The sequence below is a fragment of the Palaemon carinicauda genome, chromosome 8 (assembly GCF_036898095.1).
Source record: "Palaemon carinicauda isolate YSFRI2023 chromosome 8, ASM3689809v2, whole genome shotgun sequence".
Classification (NCBI taxonomy): Eukaryota; Metazoa; Arthropoda; class Malacostraca; order Decapoda; family Palaemonidae; genus Palaemon; species Palaemon carinicauda.
The window spans coordinates 141,473,714-141,493,991 of NC_090732.1; the positions used below are offsets into that span (position 1 = coordinate 141,473,714).

General features: G+C 49.4%; 1 protein-coding gene across 3 annotated transcripts in view; it reads right to left on the reverse strand.

Annotated features, from left to right (window-relative positions):
• LOC137645989 (uncharacterized) overlaps window positions 1-20,278 on the reverse strand; it is a 134,168-nt gene that overhangs the window by 40,064 nt on the left and 73,826 nt on the right. For all 3 annotated transcript variants that reach the window (XM_068379110.1, XM_068379113.1, XM_068379111.1), the window contains one exon: window positions 12,532-12,611. In XM_068379110.1, the coding sequence (XP_068235211.1) occupies window positions 12,532-12,611 (80 nt within the window). The remainder of the gene's footprint in view (window positions 1-12,531; window positions 12,612-20,278) is intronic.

Consider the following 20,278-nt stretch of genomic DNA (forward strand, 5'->3'; position numbering starts at 1 on the left):
AAGCTTAATACTAGGAGCACAAAGAAGCATGGGTTACCTGCAGAGGTCGAGGTCAGCTATGCGAGGACCAGGATGCTGCTTCCCCAAGAGAGGGGACAATGAAGAAAGAAGTAAGGGTCAGACATACTCTTTCATTCACACAGACTAAGACCCGGTAACAACGCCCTCAACCTACTGCTACTTGTCCAAAAAGGAGCCTGAGGTTAGACCAGCTGTTGTGCAGCCACCACAGGGCCGATAGAGAACGTATCGAGGCTTCTGTGGGCCACGTCTTGCAGGTAGTGGGCTGTGAAGGTCGTTTGACGCTTCCAGACCCCAGCTTGAAGTACCTGCGTCACAGAGAAGTTTCTCTTGAAGGCCAGGGATGTAGCAATACCCCTGACATCGTGGGCCCGAGGGCGACGTGACGGAGGAGGGTCAGGATTCAGGGCATGGTGGATAACCCTTCGAATCCAAGCAGAGATGGTGTTCCTGGTGACCCTCCTCTTTGTCCTGCCTGTGCTCACAAACAAAGCTCGCACATGAGGACGGACTGCAGCCGTTCTCTTCAAGTAGTACCTCAGACACCTCACTGGGCATAGTAGCAGCTGGTCTGGGTCGTTTGTTACAGAACGGAGACTCGCGATCCTGAAAGAGTCGAACCGAGGATCCGGCACTCCAGGATTCTGAGTCTTGGCCACAAACTCAGGGACGAACCTGAACGTTACCTCCCCCCATCCCCTTGAATGGGCGATGTCGTACGAGAGACCATGAAGTTCACTAACTCGCTTGGCCGAGGCCAAGGCGAGTAGGAAAGCCGTCTTCCAAGACAGGTGGTGATCGGAGGCCTGGCGTAATGGCTCGAAGGGAGGTCTCTTGAGAGACCTGAGGACTCGAACCACGTTCCAAGAAGGGGATCTCACTTCCGACTGGGGGCAGGTAAGCTCATAGCTTCGTATGAGTAAAGAGAGTTCTAGCGACGAAGAAATATCCACGCCCTTCAATCTGAAGGCCAAGCTTAAGGCTGAGCGATAGCCTTCCACCGCCGAGACAGAAAGGCGCATTTCTTCTCGCAGATACACAAGGAAGTCCGCTATTGCTGGAATAGTGGCATCGAGTGGAGAGATACCCCTTCCACGACACCAACCACAAAAGACTCTCCACTTCGCTTGGTAGACTCCCTCAGAGGACCTTCGCAGGTGCCGAGACATTCTCTCCGCAACCTGTTGCGAAAAGCCTCTCTCCGCGAGGAGACGCTGCATAGTCTCCAGGCGTGAAGCCGAAGTGAGGCTACGGCCCTGTGAGGGACACCGGAGTGGGGTTGTCTGAGAAGCTCGTGTCGTGGAGGAAGCTCCCTTGGGAGTTCCGTCAGGAGTTGCAGAAGGTCCGGAAACCATTCCGCGTGATGCCATAGCGGAGCTACTAGAGTCATGGAACAGTTGACCGATAGTCTGGTCGTGTTGAGCACCCTTCTCATCAGACAGAATGGTGGGAAGGCGTACACGTCGATGTTGTCCCACCGTTGCTGGAAAGCATCTTGCCAGAGTGCCTTGGGGTCCGGGACTGGTGAGCAGTACAGGGGCAGCTTGAAGTTCAACGCTGTCGCGAACAAGTCCACCGTCGGGGAACCCCACAAAGTCAGGACTTTGTTGGCTATCTGAGGATCCAAAGACCACTCGGTACTCACTATCTGCGAAGCCCTGCTCAGACTGTCGGCGAGCACATTCCTTTTGCCAGGAATGAAGCGAGCTGATAGTGTTATCGAGTGGGTTTCGGTCCACCTCAGAGTCTCTACTGCAAGATGGGATAGCTGTTGCGAAAAAGTGCCTCCCTGCTTGTTGATATAAGCCACTACTGTGGTGTTGTCGCTCATCACCACCACGGAGTGACCCGCCAGGAACCGTTGGAACTGTTGAAGGGCCAGAAAGACGGCCTTCAATTCTAGCAGGTTGATGTGTAGGCACTTTTCTGATTCTGATCAAAGGCCTGAGGCCCTCTGGTTCAGAACGTGCGCCCCCCCCCCACCCTTCTTTTGACGCGTCCGAAAACAGAGTCAATTCCGGGGGGAGGACGAGAAGACTCACTCCCTTTCGCAGGTTCTCGTCGGCCAGCCACCACCGCAAGTCCGTCTGTTCCAGAGACCCCATTGGGATCAGAATGTCCGGGGAATCGGATCCTTGATTCCACCGGGACTTGAGCCGCCATTGAAGGGATCTCATCCTGAGGCGGCTGTTTGGAACCAGACGGGCCAGGGAGGATAGGTGGCCTAAGAGACGCAACCACGATTGGGCGGGGAGTTCTTTTCGCCTGAGGAAAGGTTCCGCCACCCTCCTCAGCCTTGCTATCCGGTCGTCTGATGGAAAGGCTTTGTGGAGATTGGTGTCTATTAGCATGCCTAGATAAACCAGTCGTTGGGACGGCTGCAGAGAGGACTTCTCGAGATTTACCAAGATCCCCAGATCCTGGCAAAGATCTAGAAGCCTGTCTCGGTGTCGAAGAAGGGTCGACTCCGAGTCTGCTAGGATCAGCCAATCGTCTAGGTAACGAAGGAGACGAATGCCGTTCCTGTGCGCCCAAGTCGAAATCAGGGTGAACACTCTGGTGAACACCTGAGGAGCTGTGGAGAGACCGAAACACAGCACCTTGAACTGGTAGATCTTGTTGTCTAGGCAGAATCTCAGGTACTTCCTGGAAGACGGATGGATTGGGATCTGGAAGTACGCATCCTTTAGATCCAGTGTACACATGAAGTCTTGTGGTCTCACCGCAAGTCTGACCGTGTCTGCTGTCTCCATGCTGAACCGGGTTTGTTTGACAAACCTGTTCAGAGCCGAGAGATCGATGACGGGTCTCCAGCCTCCAGTAGCCTTCTTTACAAGAAAGAGTCGACTGAAGAAGCCTGGAGAGCCGTCCACGACCTCCTGGAGAGCACCCTTCTCGAACATGGTCTCGACTTCGGCCTGAAGGGCCAGCCCCTTTGCCGATCCCATGGCATAGGAGCTCAACGTCACTGGATTCGCTGTCAGGGGAGGTTGAGATGATGTGAACGGGACGCGATAACCTTGGCCGATCACTGAGACCGTCCAAGCATCGGCCCCGTGATGTTGCCATCTGCGGATGCAACGCTGAAGGCATCCCCCCACAGCTGGACACGCAGGGGGACTGCCACCCCTAGGGCTTGCGGCCGCGGCCGCCACCCCTAGAAGTCTTGCCTCCCCTGGAGGACTTACCGCCCCTCTTGACCTTGGCTGGAAAGGGCTGGGGCTTAGACACCACTTTCTTAGCTGCCGGTGCCTGTTTGGGAGCCTTACGAGGCTGTTGCTGCTGTTGTGGCAGGGCTGGAGGCTTATAGGGCCGAGTTGTAAGGGCCCTGTGGAGGAGGGAGTCCGTGCTGGATTTCCTCCACCTCTCAGCCGTTCGCTCCAAGTCTTGAGGCTCAAACAGGCTCTCCCCCAGGAGGGAGGCATGTCGGAGCCTACACACATCTACGGCGGGGACCTTCGGATGGAATCTCTCGGACACAGCATCGCGACGCTTCAACACCGAGTTGGCCCACAGGGTGGTAACCTGGTGCGCCAAAAACTCGATGGAGCGGGTGCCCGAGAGCAAGAAGGTCTCTAGGGCCTTCCTATTGGTCTCCTTGGACAAGTCCTCCGATCGCAATAGGATGCCCAGAGATCCTAACCAGAAGTCCAGCCACGAAGTGGCCTGCATGGCACACTTAGCGACCTTCTCGTGGTTAAGGATCTCTGCCGCCGAGAGCGACACCTGCCGGGCAGAGAGTTTCTCCAAGGGAACTCCCTTCGCCAGCTCCTCCACAGAGTGATGGAGAGGAAGAGCGAGGTTGTGCTCACCCAGGATCTCGAAATACCTCCTCTGCTGAAGGCGAGGAGGAGGGATGAGTTTGTTCCCGGCAGTGGAACGACTGGAGGAGGCAAGAAGTGCGAGCTGAGCATTGGCCCTAGCTCTGGCACTCTTCAGCCCCCGAGACCAGGACAGAGCTGCACTGGTCTTAGGGGCCTTCCGAACGTCAAACACTTCATCCAGAATCGCGTCTTTGCCTTCACGGGGGGGGGGGGGGGGGGGGGGGGGGATGACTGGATCCGTAAGACTGTTAAGTTGCCTTTTCAGGCTTAGGACCTGCCAGAAGGCATGTTTGGACTCTTGCTGTTCTCCTCCCTGCGGGCTGGCAGCTAAGTCTCCTGCCCCAGGAATCTCTTCCTGGGGTGATACGTGGACATTCCCCTGGGTAGTCGTGGGTTCCTGACGAATCCTTGCAGAGGATTTAGGGATGGTCTTGGAATCCTTGTATTCCCTCCTGGGAGGGATACAGGATCCCAACAACGAGGTTCGAGGGGCCCCTTCCTCACGAGACGATTCTCCTGCCTGAAGCGAAGTCTCCCCCCCTGGTGCCGAGGGGAAGACTACCGCCCCACTGGACTCACCTGAGGACGGAAAGGCCTCGTCCACGGGAGAAGGAGAGAGTACTCGTGCAGGAGAGGGGACCCTCGAGACCGACCTCTTGGGAACCAACTTCGCCCTGGGGGAAGTCACCACGAAGTCCATTCCTCTCTTTCTCTTCAGCGTAGGAGAGACAGCCGCTGGTTTGTTACCCTGGCCGGCGAGTGCTGGTTTCATAACCCTCACTAACGCCCGTGCCAGCGGACCAAACCAAGTCTGCTGCTCCAAGGACACAGAGTCCGAAATCCTCGCTAAGGTGAAAGGGATCGGGCGATCCTTTGGAGTGGACACGACGGTACCTGCCTGAAAAGAAGGTGGGGAAGAATGCTGTACTGACCTGTCTTCGTCCTGCACTACCAACCTGTGCTTGGATGGAGGTGATCCCGAGTGCCGTCTAGGAGCACGCGTCCCTGCTGCTACCACCGGCTGTGGAATTCGCCGCGAAATATGGTCGCGCGAAGGCGAACGGTCGCGCGAAGGCGAACGGTCGCGCGAAGGCGAACGGTCGCGCGAAGGCGAACGGTCGCGCAAAGGCAAATGGTCGCGCGGGTGATCGCGCGGGTGATCGCGCGGGGCGCGCATGCGAGCGGTCGCGCAGGCGAGCGATCGCGCGGGGCGCGCAGGCGAGCGATCGCGCGGGCGCGCAGGCGAGCGATCGCGCGGGGCGCGCGGGCGCGCAGGCGAGCGATCGCGCGCGGGCGCGCAGGCGAGCGATCGCGCGGGGCGCGCAGGCGAGCGATCGCGCGGGCGCGCAGGCGAGCGATCGCGCGGGCGCGCAGGCGAGCGATCGCGCGGGCGCGCAGGCGAGCGATCGCGCGGGCGCGCAGGCGAGCGATCGCGCGGGCGCGCAGGCGAGCGATCGCGCGGGCGCGCAGGCGAGCGATCGCGCGGGCGCGCAGGCGAGCGATCGCGCGGGCGCGCAGGCGAGCGATCGCGCGGGCGCGCAGGCGAGCGATCGCGCGGGCGCGCGGGCGCGCAGGCGAGCGATCGCGCGGGCGCGCAGGCGAGCGATCGCGCGGGCGCGCAGGCGAGCGATCGCGCGGGCGCGCAGGCGAGCGATCGCGCGGGGCGCGCAGGCGAGCGATCGCGCGGGCGCGCAGGCGAGCGATCGCGCGGGCGCGCAGGCGAGTGGGCGTGAGGGTGGGCAGGTAAATGAACACGTGTCCGAGGTGACGAACGCAAGCGATGGCGCGACGGCGAGGGATCGTGCTGCCGCGTAGGTGAAGAAGATCGCTGGCGATAATGACCGCGTCATGGTAAGCGATGGCGAGCAGCATGTGTAGGTGAATGATCGCGTGATAGGGTGCGATGGTGATCAGCATCTGCAAGAGGGCGAGCGTTCAGGGTTGTGCGATGAGGAGCAGCATGCGTAAGCGGGCGATCGTGCAGGGTTGTGCGATGGCGAGCAGCATGCGCAGGTGAATGATCGCGTGAAAGGGTGCGATGGTGATCAGCATCCGCAGGAGGGCGATCGTTCAGGGTTGTGCAATGAGGAGCAGCATGCGTAAGCGGGCGATCGTGCAGGGTTGTGCGATGGCGAGCAGCATGCGCAGGTGAATGATCGCGTGAAAGGGTGCGATGGTGATCAGCATCCGCAGGAGGGCGATCGTTCAGGGTTGTGCAATGAGGAGCAGCATGCGTAAGCGGGCGATCGTGCAGGGTTGTGCGATGGCGAGCAGCATGCGCAGGTGAATGATAGCGTGAAAGGGTGCGATGGTGATCAGCATCCGCAGGAGGGCAATCGTTCAGGGTTGTGCGTTGAGGAGCAGCATGCGTAAGCGGGCGATCATGCAGGGTCGTGCGATGGCGAGCAGCATGTGTAGGTGATCGCTGGCGAGCTAGTGATCGCTGGCGAGCAGAAGGTCGACGCGTGTCCTGTGAGAGGACAGGTGGTGCGGCGCGTTCACGAGCAGGAACGGGAAAATCGCTGGCGCGTTGGCGAACATGTGTTTCTGACACACGCGCAGCACGATGTTGCGTAGCCACAGGACCAGGTGGATGGTGAGCAGGGAGTTCAGCAGGAACTAAAGGGTGGTCAGAGACCGCAGGGCGATTGTCCTCAAATGAGCGCTGACGCTCGGAAGAGAGCTGACGAGCAGGAGAGCGCTGGCGAGGGGGGCGAACATCAGGAGAGAGCCGACGAGCAGGTGAGCGTCGGCGAGCAGGAGAGTCTTGGCGAGCAGGAGATCGTCGACGAGCAGGAGATCGCTGGCGAGCAGGAGAGCGCTTGTGCGCTAGCCCTGCTCGCGTAAGGGAAGAATCCCTTAGCCCCGAAGGGACCGTTGCCCGTCGGGTGACGAGTTCTCCAGAAGGCGAAGATCCGGCAGGAGATGGTGAGCGGTCTGCAGAGAGGTTCAAGGAGGGCGGAGCAGTCGGTTGAGGCTGACGAGGAGAGTCCCCCCCGGAGGACGAAGACCCAAAAAGGCGCCTCTTAGTCCCCCTGTAAGGGGAAGGGAGGCCCTTGTGGCGTAGAGGGCGGTGAGCCTTACGGCGGAGGCGGCCTCGGGGGAGATCGTCGGGACCATCGGTCCTCCGAAGGGGAGTCTCCGTCAAAACACTTCCCTCAGAAGGAAGCTGGGCAGCAGACGAGACCGAAGGACTCACTTCCCCCTTCGAAGGATGCACGGAAGGAGGAGGAGAGCCTTGAGCACCATCACCAGCAACAGCACCTGCGTCGGAAGGCCCAGCCATGTCGGAGGCCTCTGTCACCACGACGTCGACAATAGACAGAGGGTCTACCTCCGCTACCACCGGCGACTGTTTAACAGCGGCCCCCAACGAGACAAGGTCAATAAGAGCGACCCTGGAGGGCAAGCCCTTAAGCCCCAGGGACGACCAAATCTGTAAAAGATCATCACTGAATAAGGCATTATTATCAATAACCTCCCCCGGAGGAGGAGGGGGAACCGCCTCGCTATGGGAGGCGACGCCCTCTCCCCCCACCGAAGGTAGGGAAACAGAACAAGGGCCTGCGCTCCCACTCGGACGACTCTCCTTAGGAGGCGGACGGACGAGGGGGAGCTTCGGAGGAGGTTTGGGCGGCGGAAGAAGAGTCCCGAGAACCTTCCTCCTTCAAGGCTAACCCCGGAGGAGAACGGTCTCTCTTGGACTTCTTCTTACACCGACGGCCAAACCTCTCCCACTGGGAGGCAGACCACTCCCTACACTCACGGCACATGTTATCCTGGTCGCACCGTCGGCCCCGACATTGAGGGCAGAGGGTGTGAGGATCCGTAATAACGTCCGACATGAAAGTCCCACAAGGACGGCCGGCAACTCCAGGGCATGTACGCATAGTAAATAAAAGAAAATAACTGAAGGTCAACTTCCAACCAATCACACAAGCTGAAAAGAAAAAGCAGAAAATTAAAGGCTGTCGCGAAGGCGATGAACAGACACGTCTGATCACCGCCGAGCCAAAAGTGAAGTGGAGCAAGTCACCGGTGTGTGGAGGGGGGAGGGGTAGCAAGCTACCCTTCCCCACCCCCCGCTAACTAGCGCGGGGGTAATTAACCCTCGTTAAAAACTATTGGCTCGTCATTTCAGCTGCGCTAAAAGTAATACCCTTTGTAAATAGCGTGGTTTGTATTTCGGTTACGGAACAACTTTTAATTAGATCAATGTGTTTCCTGAAAGGCCCAATTATCACTTTAGTAATGAAATCAATATCGTTAATCTTAGAGGGGTAAGCTAATTGGGCCAGAGCTGCATGCCCTTGAAAAGAAGATATAGCCATTTTAATGTTTTCAATATCAAAGTGAAATTTCTTCTTGAAATCTTCATTAAACAACATGCCGCTTGGCCAAAAGTTCAACTTTGGCAAATTTATCAATTTGAAAAGATCTGCAAGTTCTTTATTATGATTACAAACAAAGAATTGATCATGAGAGTTCTTGTCTCCTTCACTTAATGTTAATGCAATTAGGGAGTCATTTAATTGTATTTTCCCATCTCTATGAATGGAGGGCACAGCATTAAAATTGTTAGATATATAAGTAGGAATAGGTTTGTTAAAGGTAAGCAGGTTAAATTCTTCATAGTCACTACTATCTTCACAATAAGTTGTAAATAATTCTTCATTTGCATTCTCAGGTAAATCTACTTTATGGCGAGGGCGCTTAGGAGAAGGAGTATTGTCATTCCTTTTTGCAGTCGAACCACTTCTGCAATAGGAGTGAAAACCTAGACTCAAATTTGATTATAAAAGTTTAATTGATGTCTATAATATGGCTCATGAATTTACAAATCAGGTTGGACAGCAGCAGACCTAGAAGGCTGAAGCCAGGCAATCGGGTTCTAGGCTCAAATGGCCTTCATCGGTTAATTCAGGTCAATCGGCATCCTCTCACTAATATCTCATACTTAAATTTATATAGCCTCTACAGTAATCATCTTATATTATTTATATAGCCGACCTGTCAGAAATTCTTAAGACGCAGTTCCTCATGGTAAGGGGTAAACCATTATATCGAAAGGAAACGAGTGATATAAAATTCTACCCATTAGCTGAGGTAGGCGCAATTATACCGCCTTTGACAGGAACCCCTCCAGTTAAATGTCGACGATAGGATCTCGGTGGGATAGGCGAAAGGGAGCGGCTAATAGGTAGCCTAGATTGACGTAGTATGTTAAACTCAAAGTTAAAAAAATTTAGGCTAGTTAGGCTACTCGGCTCTTTGGAACGTAAGGCAAACCTAGTTAACACCTCACCTTACTAATTACCTTTGGCATTTAAGTATCTAGCCCTAATAATGTTTAGGCTCACTTTACACATAATTTAGGATTAGATGATAATGTACTTCGGTCTCGAAATTTATCTATTTTCAAACTTTTACGATTATAACTACCGCACGGTCCATTCCGGCTCACTGTTTACCTTTTATTGCCATGCTTGTGACGTCATCAGTCTATATCCGCTGCTATCCAAGACTTTTTTTATATAAAAACAGAATATTAAACCTTACCCTTTCTCCACTAGTTTCAATAATGTTTGATTCTGTAGTAATAACAATTGAAGAATTTCACTGTTGGAAGGTTCCTGGCTGGTTTCTTCCATTTTGGGACACCTCTTCTTTTTGGGTTGTGCTGGTGGGACATTGTCATCATCACTAGTTTCGCTAAGATTATGCACATCTGCTGATACTACGACTCTTTTGGACATTTTAATTGGTTGATTAAGTCGTTGTCCCTCGTAACAATAATTAGGGGAGGGTTGTAGTAATGGTGAGGTGTAACAGGTGTTGCCTGTGTCCTGTCAACTTCAAATATGGCGGTTTGGTTCCTGTCAACTCACATGTCTCTGGTTGCTCCGCCCCGATGGGCGTGGTTTGTGCCCGCTTACGGCTGTCTGGGGGAGGAGCCAGGGGTGTGGCATAGCAAAACCAGTGGGTCTGAAAGGCTGAAGCCTCTCTCTCTAGAACTTGTGTAAAGAAAACTTACAGTCATGAGGCTTGCTGCATCTAGCGTCCGATCCAGAATACAACCAAGCGATTGCTTCACCCCAAATTGAAAAGGAAGAGGAGAATGGCCACACTTATATCACAACCGTTATCTTAAACGAGACGCTACTTGACTTGAAGAGCTACTTGTGGATAAACTCCTGTGGGTAGTGGGCAGCAACAGTTGTCTGTTATACCAGATTCCTACCCTCACCTTCCTAAAGGTGAGGATAGATCCGATAGTCCTGACATGAACCGGAATGGTACTTCCAGAATCTCACTGGATCAGTATGACTGAAGGTACATGAATAAGAAGAAGCCATGTTCTTGGATATCTTATCTTTACCCTTTCACCATGAAAGTGTCTAGTGCTCTGCTATAGGATTTGAGATCTCTATAAAGCAACTTCATGTCCTCACAGGACAGAAGAGTGTCATTATGTCCCTGCTAGCATGAGATTTGAGTGTGCCAAGCCAAAATCTGGCTCTTGGACAAAACTCTGGACAAGGGAGAGGAAGACCTTCTTCCTTTGAGAATGACTCATGACACAAAATATCAGATGGTAAGCTCATGGTAATGTACAGGCTGGGGTTTGTAAGAAATTTAGGGGTCAAATGCTATCTGAAGCACAGTCAAGGGTACATGAGGGTAAGATTGAGAGACCTGAGGACTTAAGCAACATCTTTAAGGGGCTTGAGTTCCTAGAGAAGGAAGATTGTTCCAAAGTGATTTTATGAAGGGGAAAAGGTCCAAGCTCTTTAGTTAGAGGTGTAACTAAAGGCTGAGTGATAGCTTTTTATTGCAGTTTCTGAGCAGAGCTTTCTTGGCCATGGAAGATGAGGGGAACCATAATTCATTGCAGAGAGAATATGCCTTTTTACAATGCCATTAGCATAGATGCCACCTTGTATGTAGCACTTGGGAGCTGTCAGGGTGTCCTGAAACCAAAATTATCCAAAGACTGTTAAGTAATCGGTAAATCAAGTAAATGAGCGGAAAGAGTAAGGTATCTGGAGAACTAGTTGGAAGGTGACCCAAATGCTACCGACTTCCTTGGAAAGATGGAGCAGTGTACTTACAGATGTTCTATAATTGGACTTCTGGATCAATTGTGAGGCAATTGGGTCCTTTAATGGTGATACCCAAAGTGTATGAAGCCTTTCCACCATGCACAAAAGTGAAGAGTCACTGATCCTACTCCGTAACCCTAGTGACAGAGCATGTCTGCTAGAATATTCCTTAGTTGGAATGAATTTTGCATACAACTCTATCATGTTGGCTGCCCAGGTGAGTGTCTGCTTGCCCAAACACCAAGGGTCTGTGAAACAGAACCTGTGAAACAGAACCCCTCTGCTTAAAGACTAAGTCATGAAGCTGGAGTTGTTCTAGAATGCCACTGGGTAACTATTAAAACCTGTTGGGAAGATAGCATAAAGTGTTGCTTGAACTTCCAGTAGGTTGAAAAGCAAATGTTTTACTTTTGGGAACCACTGCCCTGAGGTCTTCATGTTTTACAGATATGCCCCATTCTCCTTGTATTTGTCCGGGAATATGAGGATTCCTGGTGGTGGAGTTCAAGTGGAACTCCCCTGAAGAAGAAAAGTTAATCAGTCACCAAGCCTGATGTTCCTGTTCCATATTCCTCTGAAACAAGAAAGAAGGAAAATTGGGGACTGCTTACCAGTGTAACTTCCAACAATACTGGAGCAATTACTAGTTTGGGAGCCGTGTGGAATTTCCCCATAACAAGAAAAGTTACAAAGTACGTTGCTTACCATCCAACCAAAAGTTGTCGGTGGTGCGGGAGCAACTGTGCGACTTCCTTACGTCTGTTGAAACAAAAGTTCAATGTGTCATTAGCATGATACGGTCCTCTATTTCTACCTGGCCATGTGGATGAGTTACTGATTAACATGATTCTCAGAGCATGGCAATAAAAAGTCAACTGTCTTAGTCCTGGAGCATTGCCTCCTAGTGGGAGATATTACAAGTAGATTGTCGAAAAAACTCCAATCTAGTAGGTAGCAGAAAGATAAGACAGACTGGAGCTCTGGCTTTGAATTAAAAATCAAAGCCAAGAGGATGAGGTGGAAACTTCTGAAAGACCATAAGATGGATATCTAGACGTACATATCCTTCAGATTCTCTGAGCATGAGATATCTTCATGATGGCCGACCAAACGGTACTTGCTGTCTTCCTTTTGATAGTAAAGGAGATTGGTCACCAGTTGTCAGTCAACTTTTTCATTAGAAGATTGGACTGTGGAGAACTAGAGAACCATTTGAAAGACTTCACATGCATTCCTCTCCCTTGTGTTCCATAGGGATTCAAAGGCCCACAGGTAAGTTAGCTGCAGTGTTGGGAGGGTTTATAAAAGCTTAAATTTATAAGATAATAAAATATGAAAAATTATAAATATGATGAAAACAAATTATACCACATATTTATTGAATCTACAGTAATTCACGGTTTATCAGCTATATAGGGGGTTCCTGGAATGAAATACCAGTAATAGGCAAGGAATTACTGTATGTCACAGTGATACGTCCAGGTAAAGTCATGGTTTGTAATTTTAAATTCATATAAAACTAGAAATAAAATCATTCAAAAGATTAAATTTAATATGATTATGACTGTACAAGATTGCCTTACCATCAACATTAATTTCTTCGTATTCGGAGTTGCCTCCATACTTCCCATGAAGATTCAACGACAAGCTGTTTGGCTGTTGCCTGGTGACCAAAGGGTATATGATTATATAATTAGACATACAGTATCAATCTAAATCAAACAAAGCTTAACAGAAATTGCATTAAACAAAAACTGAATGAGTGCAATACAAACAATTTGTAAAATAATTAAGAAAAGCTTTGAAAATGACAAATTTTTAATATTTAAATTTTTCCTAACTATACAAACCCGAGTTCTTTACTGAAGGAGAAAGATAAGAGTGAAGCTGGAATACGGCAGTTAAAACTTTTAACGAAGTATCAACAGCCGGCAAGGTAATTCCCTATTGGCAGCGGGGAAGCCACTGCAGGCTTAATTGGATTGCAGCCAGGACTTACGTCAGAGGTTAGTGATGGCAGAAAAGTTTGAGTAAAGAACTCATTTTTGTATAGTTAAGATAAATAGAAATTATAAACCATCATTTATTTTACTATAGGAAACTCATCCTTAGTAGGGAGTAAGTCCAAGTTCAAACTAAATAGAAACTTAACCCGAGAATCTCGCCCTTAGCATTAGTGCTTAAGTCCTGATCCCTACACCTTGTGAGCCATAAAATGAAGTAAAAAATGGACAACACATCCTGTGCAGTCTTAAATATCTGCAGCTAGACCTCTCTGAGCTTTAACCAAAGTGTTGAAGTGTTGCCATAGTGGAAGATTGTCTAAAAAGTAAAAAGGTAAGGTATGTTTGATTGCATTACATCTCCCCCTTGCAAGGAATGTGGGAAAAAGGCTCTCAAGTGCTTATGCACTCAAAAGCTGAAAGCAAATTGAACTTGCCTACCTCTAAAGCAGGTCGTGCTGGCTGGTTTTTGAAGCTATACCCAAAGAGAAGAAAAAGGTTGAAAGGAAAAGAAGGCCAATTACTCTTCACTTTCATCCCACCCTTACTTGTAACCTTAGCCCTTGGTCTACAGATACTGGACCTGTTAAGGAACCGAGGAAGCAATATCACCTGCTGAGCAGCAACAACAGGATCCAGAGTAGACGTGTCCCATGGTCCTGTGAGTCACATCCCGCAGGTAATGGACTATCAAGGTAATCTGTCTTTTTCAGACTCCTCCCATGAGAATCTGTATCACAGAGAGGTTTCTTTTGAAAGCTAAAAAGGCAGCAACACTTCTAATGTTGTGTGCTTTGACTTGGGAGCTTGACGTCGAAGACTCGAAAGACCGGGAAATAACTTGCCTAAACCAAAAGGAGATGGTAGTTTTGGCAACTCTCTTCTTGTTCCTCCCTGTGATTATGAAGAGATTTTGCAGACAAGGCTTGATTAGCCTGGAACACTTCAAGTAGCTCCTCAACCCCCTAACAGGACACAATATGAGTTGATCAGGGCCCTTGGTTACCCCCAAAGACTAAGAAACATCAAAACACAAACATCTAGGATCTGACGAGAGATTTTGGGTTTTTGTAATAAACTCAGCGACAAAGCTTAAGAGACCTCCTTGCAACCCCTTTAATGGATGATGAATGAAAGCCTGTGTAGTTCACTTACTCGTTTGGTTGACACCAAAGCGAGAAGGAACACTATCTTTAAGGCAAGGTCCCTATCAGACGCATGCTTTAGGGGCTCATGGGGTGCCTTCCTCAAGGTTCCTAAAACTTACTGGAGGGCAGGACAACTCAAAAGCTCTGTATAAGCATAGAAATCTCTTTCGAGGAAGAAATTTCTACCACATTAAGCAAAAAGACTTGACGAGGCTGAGCAATAGCCTTTTACAGCAGAAACGGAGTACAGTACAGTCGACCTTCATTAATTGCGAGTTCTTGCTTCACGGTTTCGGTTTTTTGCAGCCAAGAACAATGCAATACCTATTGAATAAAAATTCTCGTAGAAATTGCGATAAAATTCAAGCTGGGCGATGATTTAAAATAGCCCGCACTCCTTTACACTGGGAGCAGTGCACGCCACTACCTATCTCTACACACTCTATCTCTATATCACTTTACTGTGGTAAAAAATTACAACTATATTTTTGGGCTCAAGCCATGTCGTCCTGATGGAAGGTTCCTAAGAGTAGCTTCCTAAGGGATATATGTACTACAGTGATATTCCCAGAGAATTTACCTTTAGGTCTCCAGAATTCTAACTCCTGGCACAAATATCCTTAAATTTCTCTCAAGGATATCGCATAATATCAAGGGACGTATTCTTGACACGCCACATAGCAATCTGCACCCCGAATAGCGTTTACGCTTCGAGGGGGAAAGTGGCAGAATTAGAAGGGGAGCCGCATCAAGGTTACCCTAGTTCCCCTACTACTATTGAGTATCACAATGGCACCTTATCCAATATGGCTGACAATCCAATATGGCGGACATTCCTAATTTTGTAGCAAATTCGCACGGTGGTGTTCCCTGTTGATCTGACATTTTCGATCGATTTTCAGGATTATTATTAGGCTATCTACAGCTTCTTTCACCTCTGGAAAGTTGAGTATTGAATCTTTACAATATGCGTATTTCTGGGTCGACCTGTGGCGCCCGGTGAAAAGAGTCCTTCTTGTATATCTTTTCTGATAAAACCTTCCAATTATACCAGAGAAAGATAAAAGCATGGAATGCTGAGGTTACAACCCTCGCGCGAGCACCTTTTGGGTGTCGTGTATAAAGCAAAGGCGCGTGAAATCCACTATTCACAGGTTGTCTTCCATTTAGTTAAAACCATCAAGCCTCTTCGAATGGTTAGGCATCCGTTGGGACCTCTCAAAGCACAAGCTCTCCCTTCCTCCCAAGAAGGTGAGGGAGATAGCTTCCAAGGTCAGGAACTTTCTCAAACACAAACAGGTGTCCAGAAGAGCTTTAGAACGAATCCTCGGCCTACTCCAGTTTGCCTCACTGACCGATCTCCTATTAAAAGCCAAACTCAAAGACATCAATCGAGTTTGGAGAAAGAGGGCGACAATACCTTTAAGAGACAAGACCTTGAAGATCCCCTCTGTCTTGAAAATGAGACTACAACCATGGTCCGATCGGAGGAACCTCTCCAAGTCGGTTCCTCTACAGTTCCCCTCTCCACAAGTGACAATTCATACCGACGCGTCTCTGAGTGGTTGGGGGGGTTACTCCCAACATCAGATGTTTCAGGGCTCTTGGTCACCCGCCATGAGACAGTTCCATATCAATGTTCTCGAAGCCATGGCGGTGTTCTTGACCCTTAAGAGAATCTCCCCTCCGAGGTCGACCCACATCAGAGTAGTCTCAGACAGCACGGCCGTAGTCAACTGCCTTAACAGAGGGGGGTCCAAATCACCCAACCTGAATCAGATCCTGGTCACTATCTTCACCTTGGCAGCCGACAAAGACTGGTTCCTGTCAGCAACTCACCTAGCAGGAGTCCAGAATGTGATAGCAGACTCATTATCCAGGACGAGCCCACTGGAATCGGAGTGGTCCCTGGACATGCACTCCTTCCGGTGGATACTCAGGCTGGTTCCAGGTCTCCAGGTAGATCTATTCGCGACCCGACTCAATCACAAACTCCCATGTTATGTGACACTGAACCTGGACCCTCAGGCTTATGCCATGGATGCATTAACCCTGGATTGGAACCATTGGCAGAAGATCTACTTATTCCCTCCAGTGAATCTTCTACTGAAAGTCTTGCACAAACTCCGCTCCTTCAACGGGGCAGTAGCTTTAGTGGCACCTCACTGGCCAAAGAGCAGTTGGTTTCCTCTCCTCCTCGAGTTGAAACTCCGTCCCTTCCGGATCCCATTCCCCAAACTGACCCAGGTGGTCCAAACTCGGACTGTGTCAGATTCCTAAAGGATAGCCAAAACCCTAACTTTGTGGATTTCATGAAGTTTGCGGCGCGTAGGGACGCAAACATCGACCCAGATAATGTCCTCTTTATAGAATCAGACAAAAGGGACTCAACGATTCGGCAATATGATTCGGCAGTTAAGAAACTAGCAGATTTCTTAAGGACTTCAGACCATTCGGTTATGACTCCTAATTTAGCCATCTCCTTCTTTAGGTCCATATTTGACAAAGACCTAGCAGCTAGCACTATAACCACCATTAAGTCAGCTCTGAGGAAAGTCTTCCTGGTTGGGTTTAACATTAACCTGGCGGAGTCTTATTTCTCATCTATTCCAAAAGCATGTGCTAGGCTTCGACCTTCGGTTCGTCCTCAAAAGTTCTCTTGGTCTCTAAATGATGTCCTCAAACTGGCCTCCGACACGGACAACGAATCCTGCTCTTATATCACTCTTCTTAGGAAGACTTTATTTCTAACAGGTTTGGCCTCGGGTTCCAGAATCTCAGAACTAGCAGCTCTCTCACGAAACTCAGAGAACATGGATTTCCTCCCTTCAGGTGAGGTACTTCTTTCCCCAGACAGGGCGTTCCTAGCTAAGAACGAGGACCCCCAAAATAGGTGGTCCCCTTGGAAGATTATTCCTCTTCTCCAAGATACTTCTCTATGTCCGGTCACCACTCTCAGGGCCTTTTTAGCCAGGACTGCTACCCGATCGTCTGGCCCCTTGTTTATCAGAGAACAAGGAGGTACCATTTCCATACGTGGCATTAGGCAACAGATCCTATACTTCATTAAACAAGCCAATCCGGGATCATTTCCCCATGCTCATGATATCCGATCGATAGCTACCTCCATCAACTATTTCCAGAATATGGACTTTGATAACCTTAAGAAGTACACGGGTTGGAAATCTCCTATGGTCTTCAAACGCCACTATCTAAAGAACTTACAGGCTCTTAAATACCCAACGGTTGCAGCTGGGAGCCTTATCTCTCCCCATTGATCTTTTGTTCTTCCTTTCATCCATCTCTTCTCTTCTCCCTCCTACCCGCCACTCGCACCAAGACGCCGCTTCCTTGGTGGTTCGTTAGCCCTAAGTTTATTACATATTAGGTTAATATGATTGTAACTATTATTGTTTTCCGTTGTTGTAAGGTTGGGATATTCTTAGCCATGTCAGTTTTGTTGCATGTTTTCCTATGATACTCAGAGATTTCCCTGTTATCATGTTTGTTTGACCTTACTCTCACTATGCCCTGTGGCTAGTTTATGTTTTATGCCTACTTACCTTAATTATATATGATTTTCTTTACATGGTGTAGTTTCTCTCCCCTTATTAAATTAGTAGTTATTGTTGGGCTTGGAAGGCATTCTCTGGTACATTTTCACCGAGCGCCACAGGTCGACCCAGAAAAGGGATTTTGACGAAGGAAAAATCTATTTCTGGGGAGAGACCTGTGGCGCCTGGTGAAACCCTTCCCCTTTATTTTACACGATCCCACCCTTTCCTTTCCAAGCCATCATGGCCAATACAGAAGGATGTTGTTCAGATGGCGCTCGCGTCGTGGCGTGGGTGGTGTGGCGCTGGGGGTTTGGCTAGGGCCTTTGTATCGGCCCATCCCTTTGACGAAGGAATTAACTAAATGGAAGACAACCTGTGAATAGTGGATTTCACGCGCCTTTGCTTTATACACGACACCCAAAAGGTGCTCGCGCGAGGGTTGTAACCTCAGCATTCCATGCTTTTATCTTTCTCTGGTATAATTGGAAGGTTTTATCAGAAAAGATATACAAGAAGGACTCTTTTCACCGGGCGCCACAGGTCTCTCCCCAGAAATAGATTTTTCCTTCGTCAAAATCCCTTTTTAGTTCCTGTCTCACAGTGAAATTAGAGTAATTTATTGTGATTAGGAGCTAGGCCTGTTACCGAAGGCGATATGGGCGCTGTCGTTTGCTGGGCATGTGAGATTTAGTTAGTAGAACGACATTCGCGGTTTAATTATGGAAGCTATTTAGGCATTTGATACTTGTAAAGATATTTATATGCATAATTTTCCTTTTTCTGTGTCGATCGTATATGTCAGAGTTTCGGTGATATGGGTAACCGAAATCTTGCCTTGCCTGGGTAACCTAACCTAGGCAACATATACTTTTGACATTTCCCCGATTACCCTCGTGTATTGGTTTTCAATTCATCAGAGATTGATATCTCCTAGAATTATTATATAACCGATACTCGTCTCTAATAGAGTTTTAAGGGTAATCTCTCTTCCCTCTGAGTGTAGCCCTAGGGGGTTGTGCCTTGAGTTTTAATTCAGGCATGACTACCCTAGGGTTTTCTGTCCCATCCCTTAACAGCAGATGGCAAGTTTTGGGATTCAATCAGAATCTCAGAGAATTTAGTCTTGTGCCGGCAGTCAGCCTGCAGGGTGAATAGTCATTCCCCTGCCGGCTAGGCTGCCGGCATAGGAGGCTAGCCATCCCTAGGCTACACCTAAAATGGTTGTATGATACCGCCACTTTCTCCCTGTGGCCTAGTAGACTAGTCCTATGCTCACAGACCCTAGGCTGAAGAGTAGTATATTTCTGAGGCCTAGGATGGTGCAGCTCTGGAACTCTGTTTCTCCCTTGTTGAGAGGAGGCGGCATTGCTGCCGTCCCCTTAACTGTATTGGCACACCCTAGGTTGGAGAATAGAAAATTCTCCTGTCGCCTAGGATGCCGCCGATACTGAAACAGAGTTTCTTAGAGGTGTGTAGGTTCGGCAACATTGCCGGCTCCTTCCACACCTCATATAGGACCCTTTTCCTCCCCCTCTGTTCTTTTATGATGGCCGAGCCATTGTCTTTCTTGAGCCGGCGTCCTACAACCTTACCGTTGCCGGAAGGTTGCCGGGGCTGGCCAGACTCCCTCTCTACAGCCGTTGTCCGGCTGCCTGCGGCTATGCCAGCTGCAGGCCGCCATGACAACTGCCGGCGGCCATGTTGGTTGCCGGCAACCATGTGTCTTACAAGCTGTCGCCGGCTATGGCGGCTGCCAAAGGCGATGCATGCTGTTGATAACCATGTCATCTGTTGGAAGCCATGACGGCTGTCGGCAGGCATGATGGCTGTGGGTGGGAAGTCCCTTCTGTCACCAAGGTTCTTCAGTTCTCCCTTGGACTGCTGGCCACAAGTTCTGTCGACGGGGTATAGCTACTGCCGGCCAGGCCTGCACAGATAGATGCGGACTCAGTCGGCAGCACGCCGACTGTACTAGCACTGCCGGAGGCTAGCCTGCCGGCAGCGTGCCGGCGGGACCTTGCCGGCGATAGTACTATGGCTGGATGGAAGCCTGAATGTTACATTCTCCCCTTCCATTTGAACCTTCTTTCTGGAGAAGGCAGTAAAATTAGACTTTTACATCCTTAATTACTGTATACATACACAGTAATAGGTAGCCTTCACTCCATGCTATCTCTCTCTCTTTTAGCTAGCATGCTGGATGTGCCTGTAAGAACTAGCTATGCCAGCAACACGCCAGCTGAACTACAGTATATGTTTATACAGGTAGTCAATATATTTGCAGTATAGGATATACTGCAGATAGAAAAACTATTGTATATATTATATTAGTAGTTATTTCCAATATATCTTGGGTATCCCTACCCAGGTATTTGCTGAGCCCAATCGTATATTAAAAGAATAGAATTTCTTCAATATTCTGATTAGTAATCAGTTTTCATATTGCCCTACAATATTAAATATTTTAAGGGCTGGTGGTGTTACACTTCTAATCCTTAAAGGGTAGAGCCCTTATCCTTGAGTCTCCCTGATCAGGAAACTCTATGATTTAATATTGTAAGGGAGGCCACAGCAAATAGGTTGGGTGGGATACACAAATATATGTCTTTAATTTTTCCTAGT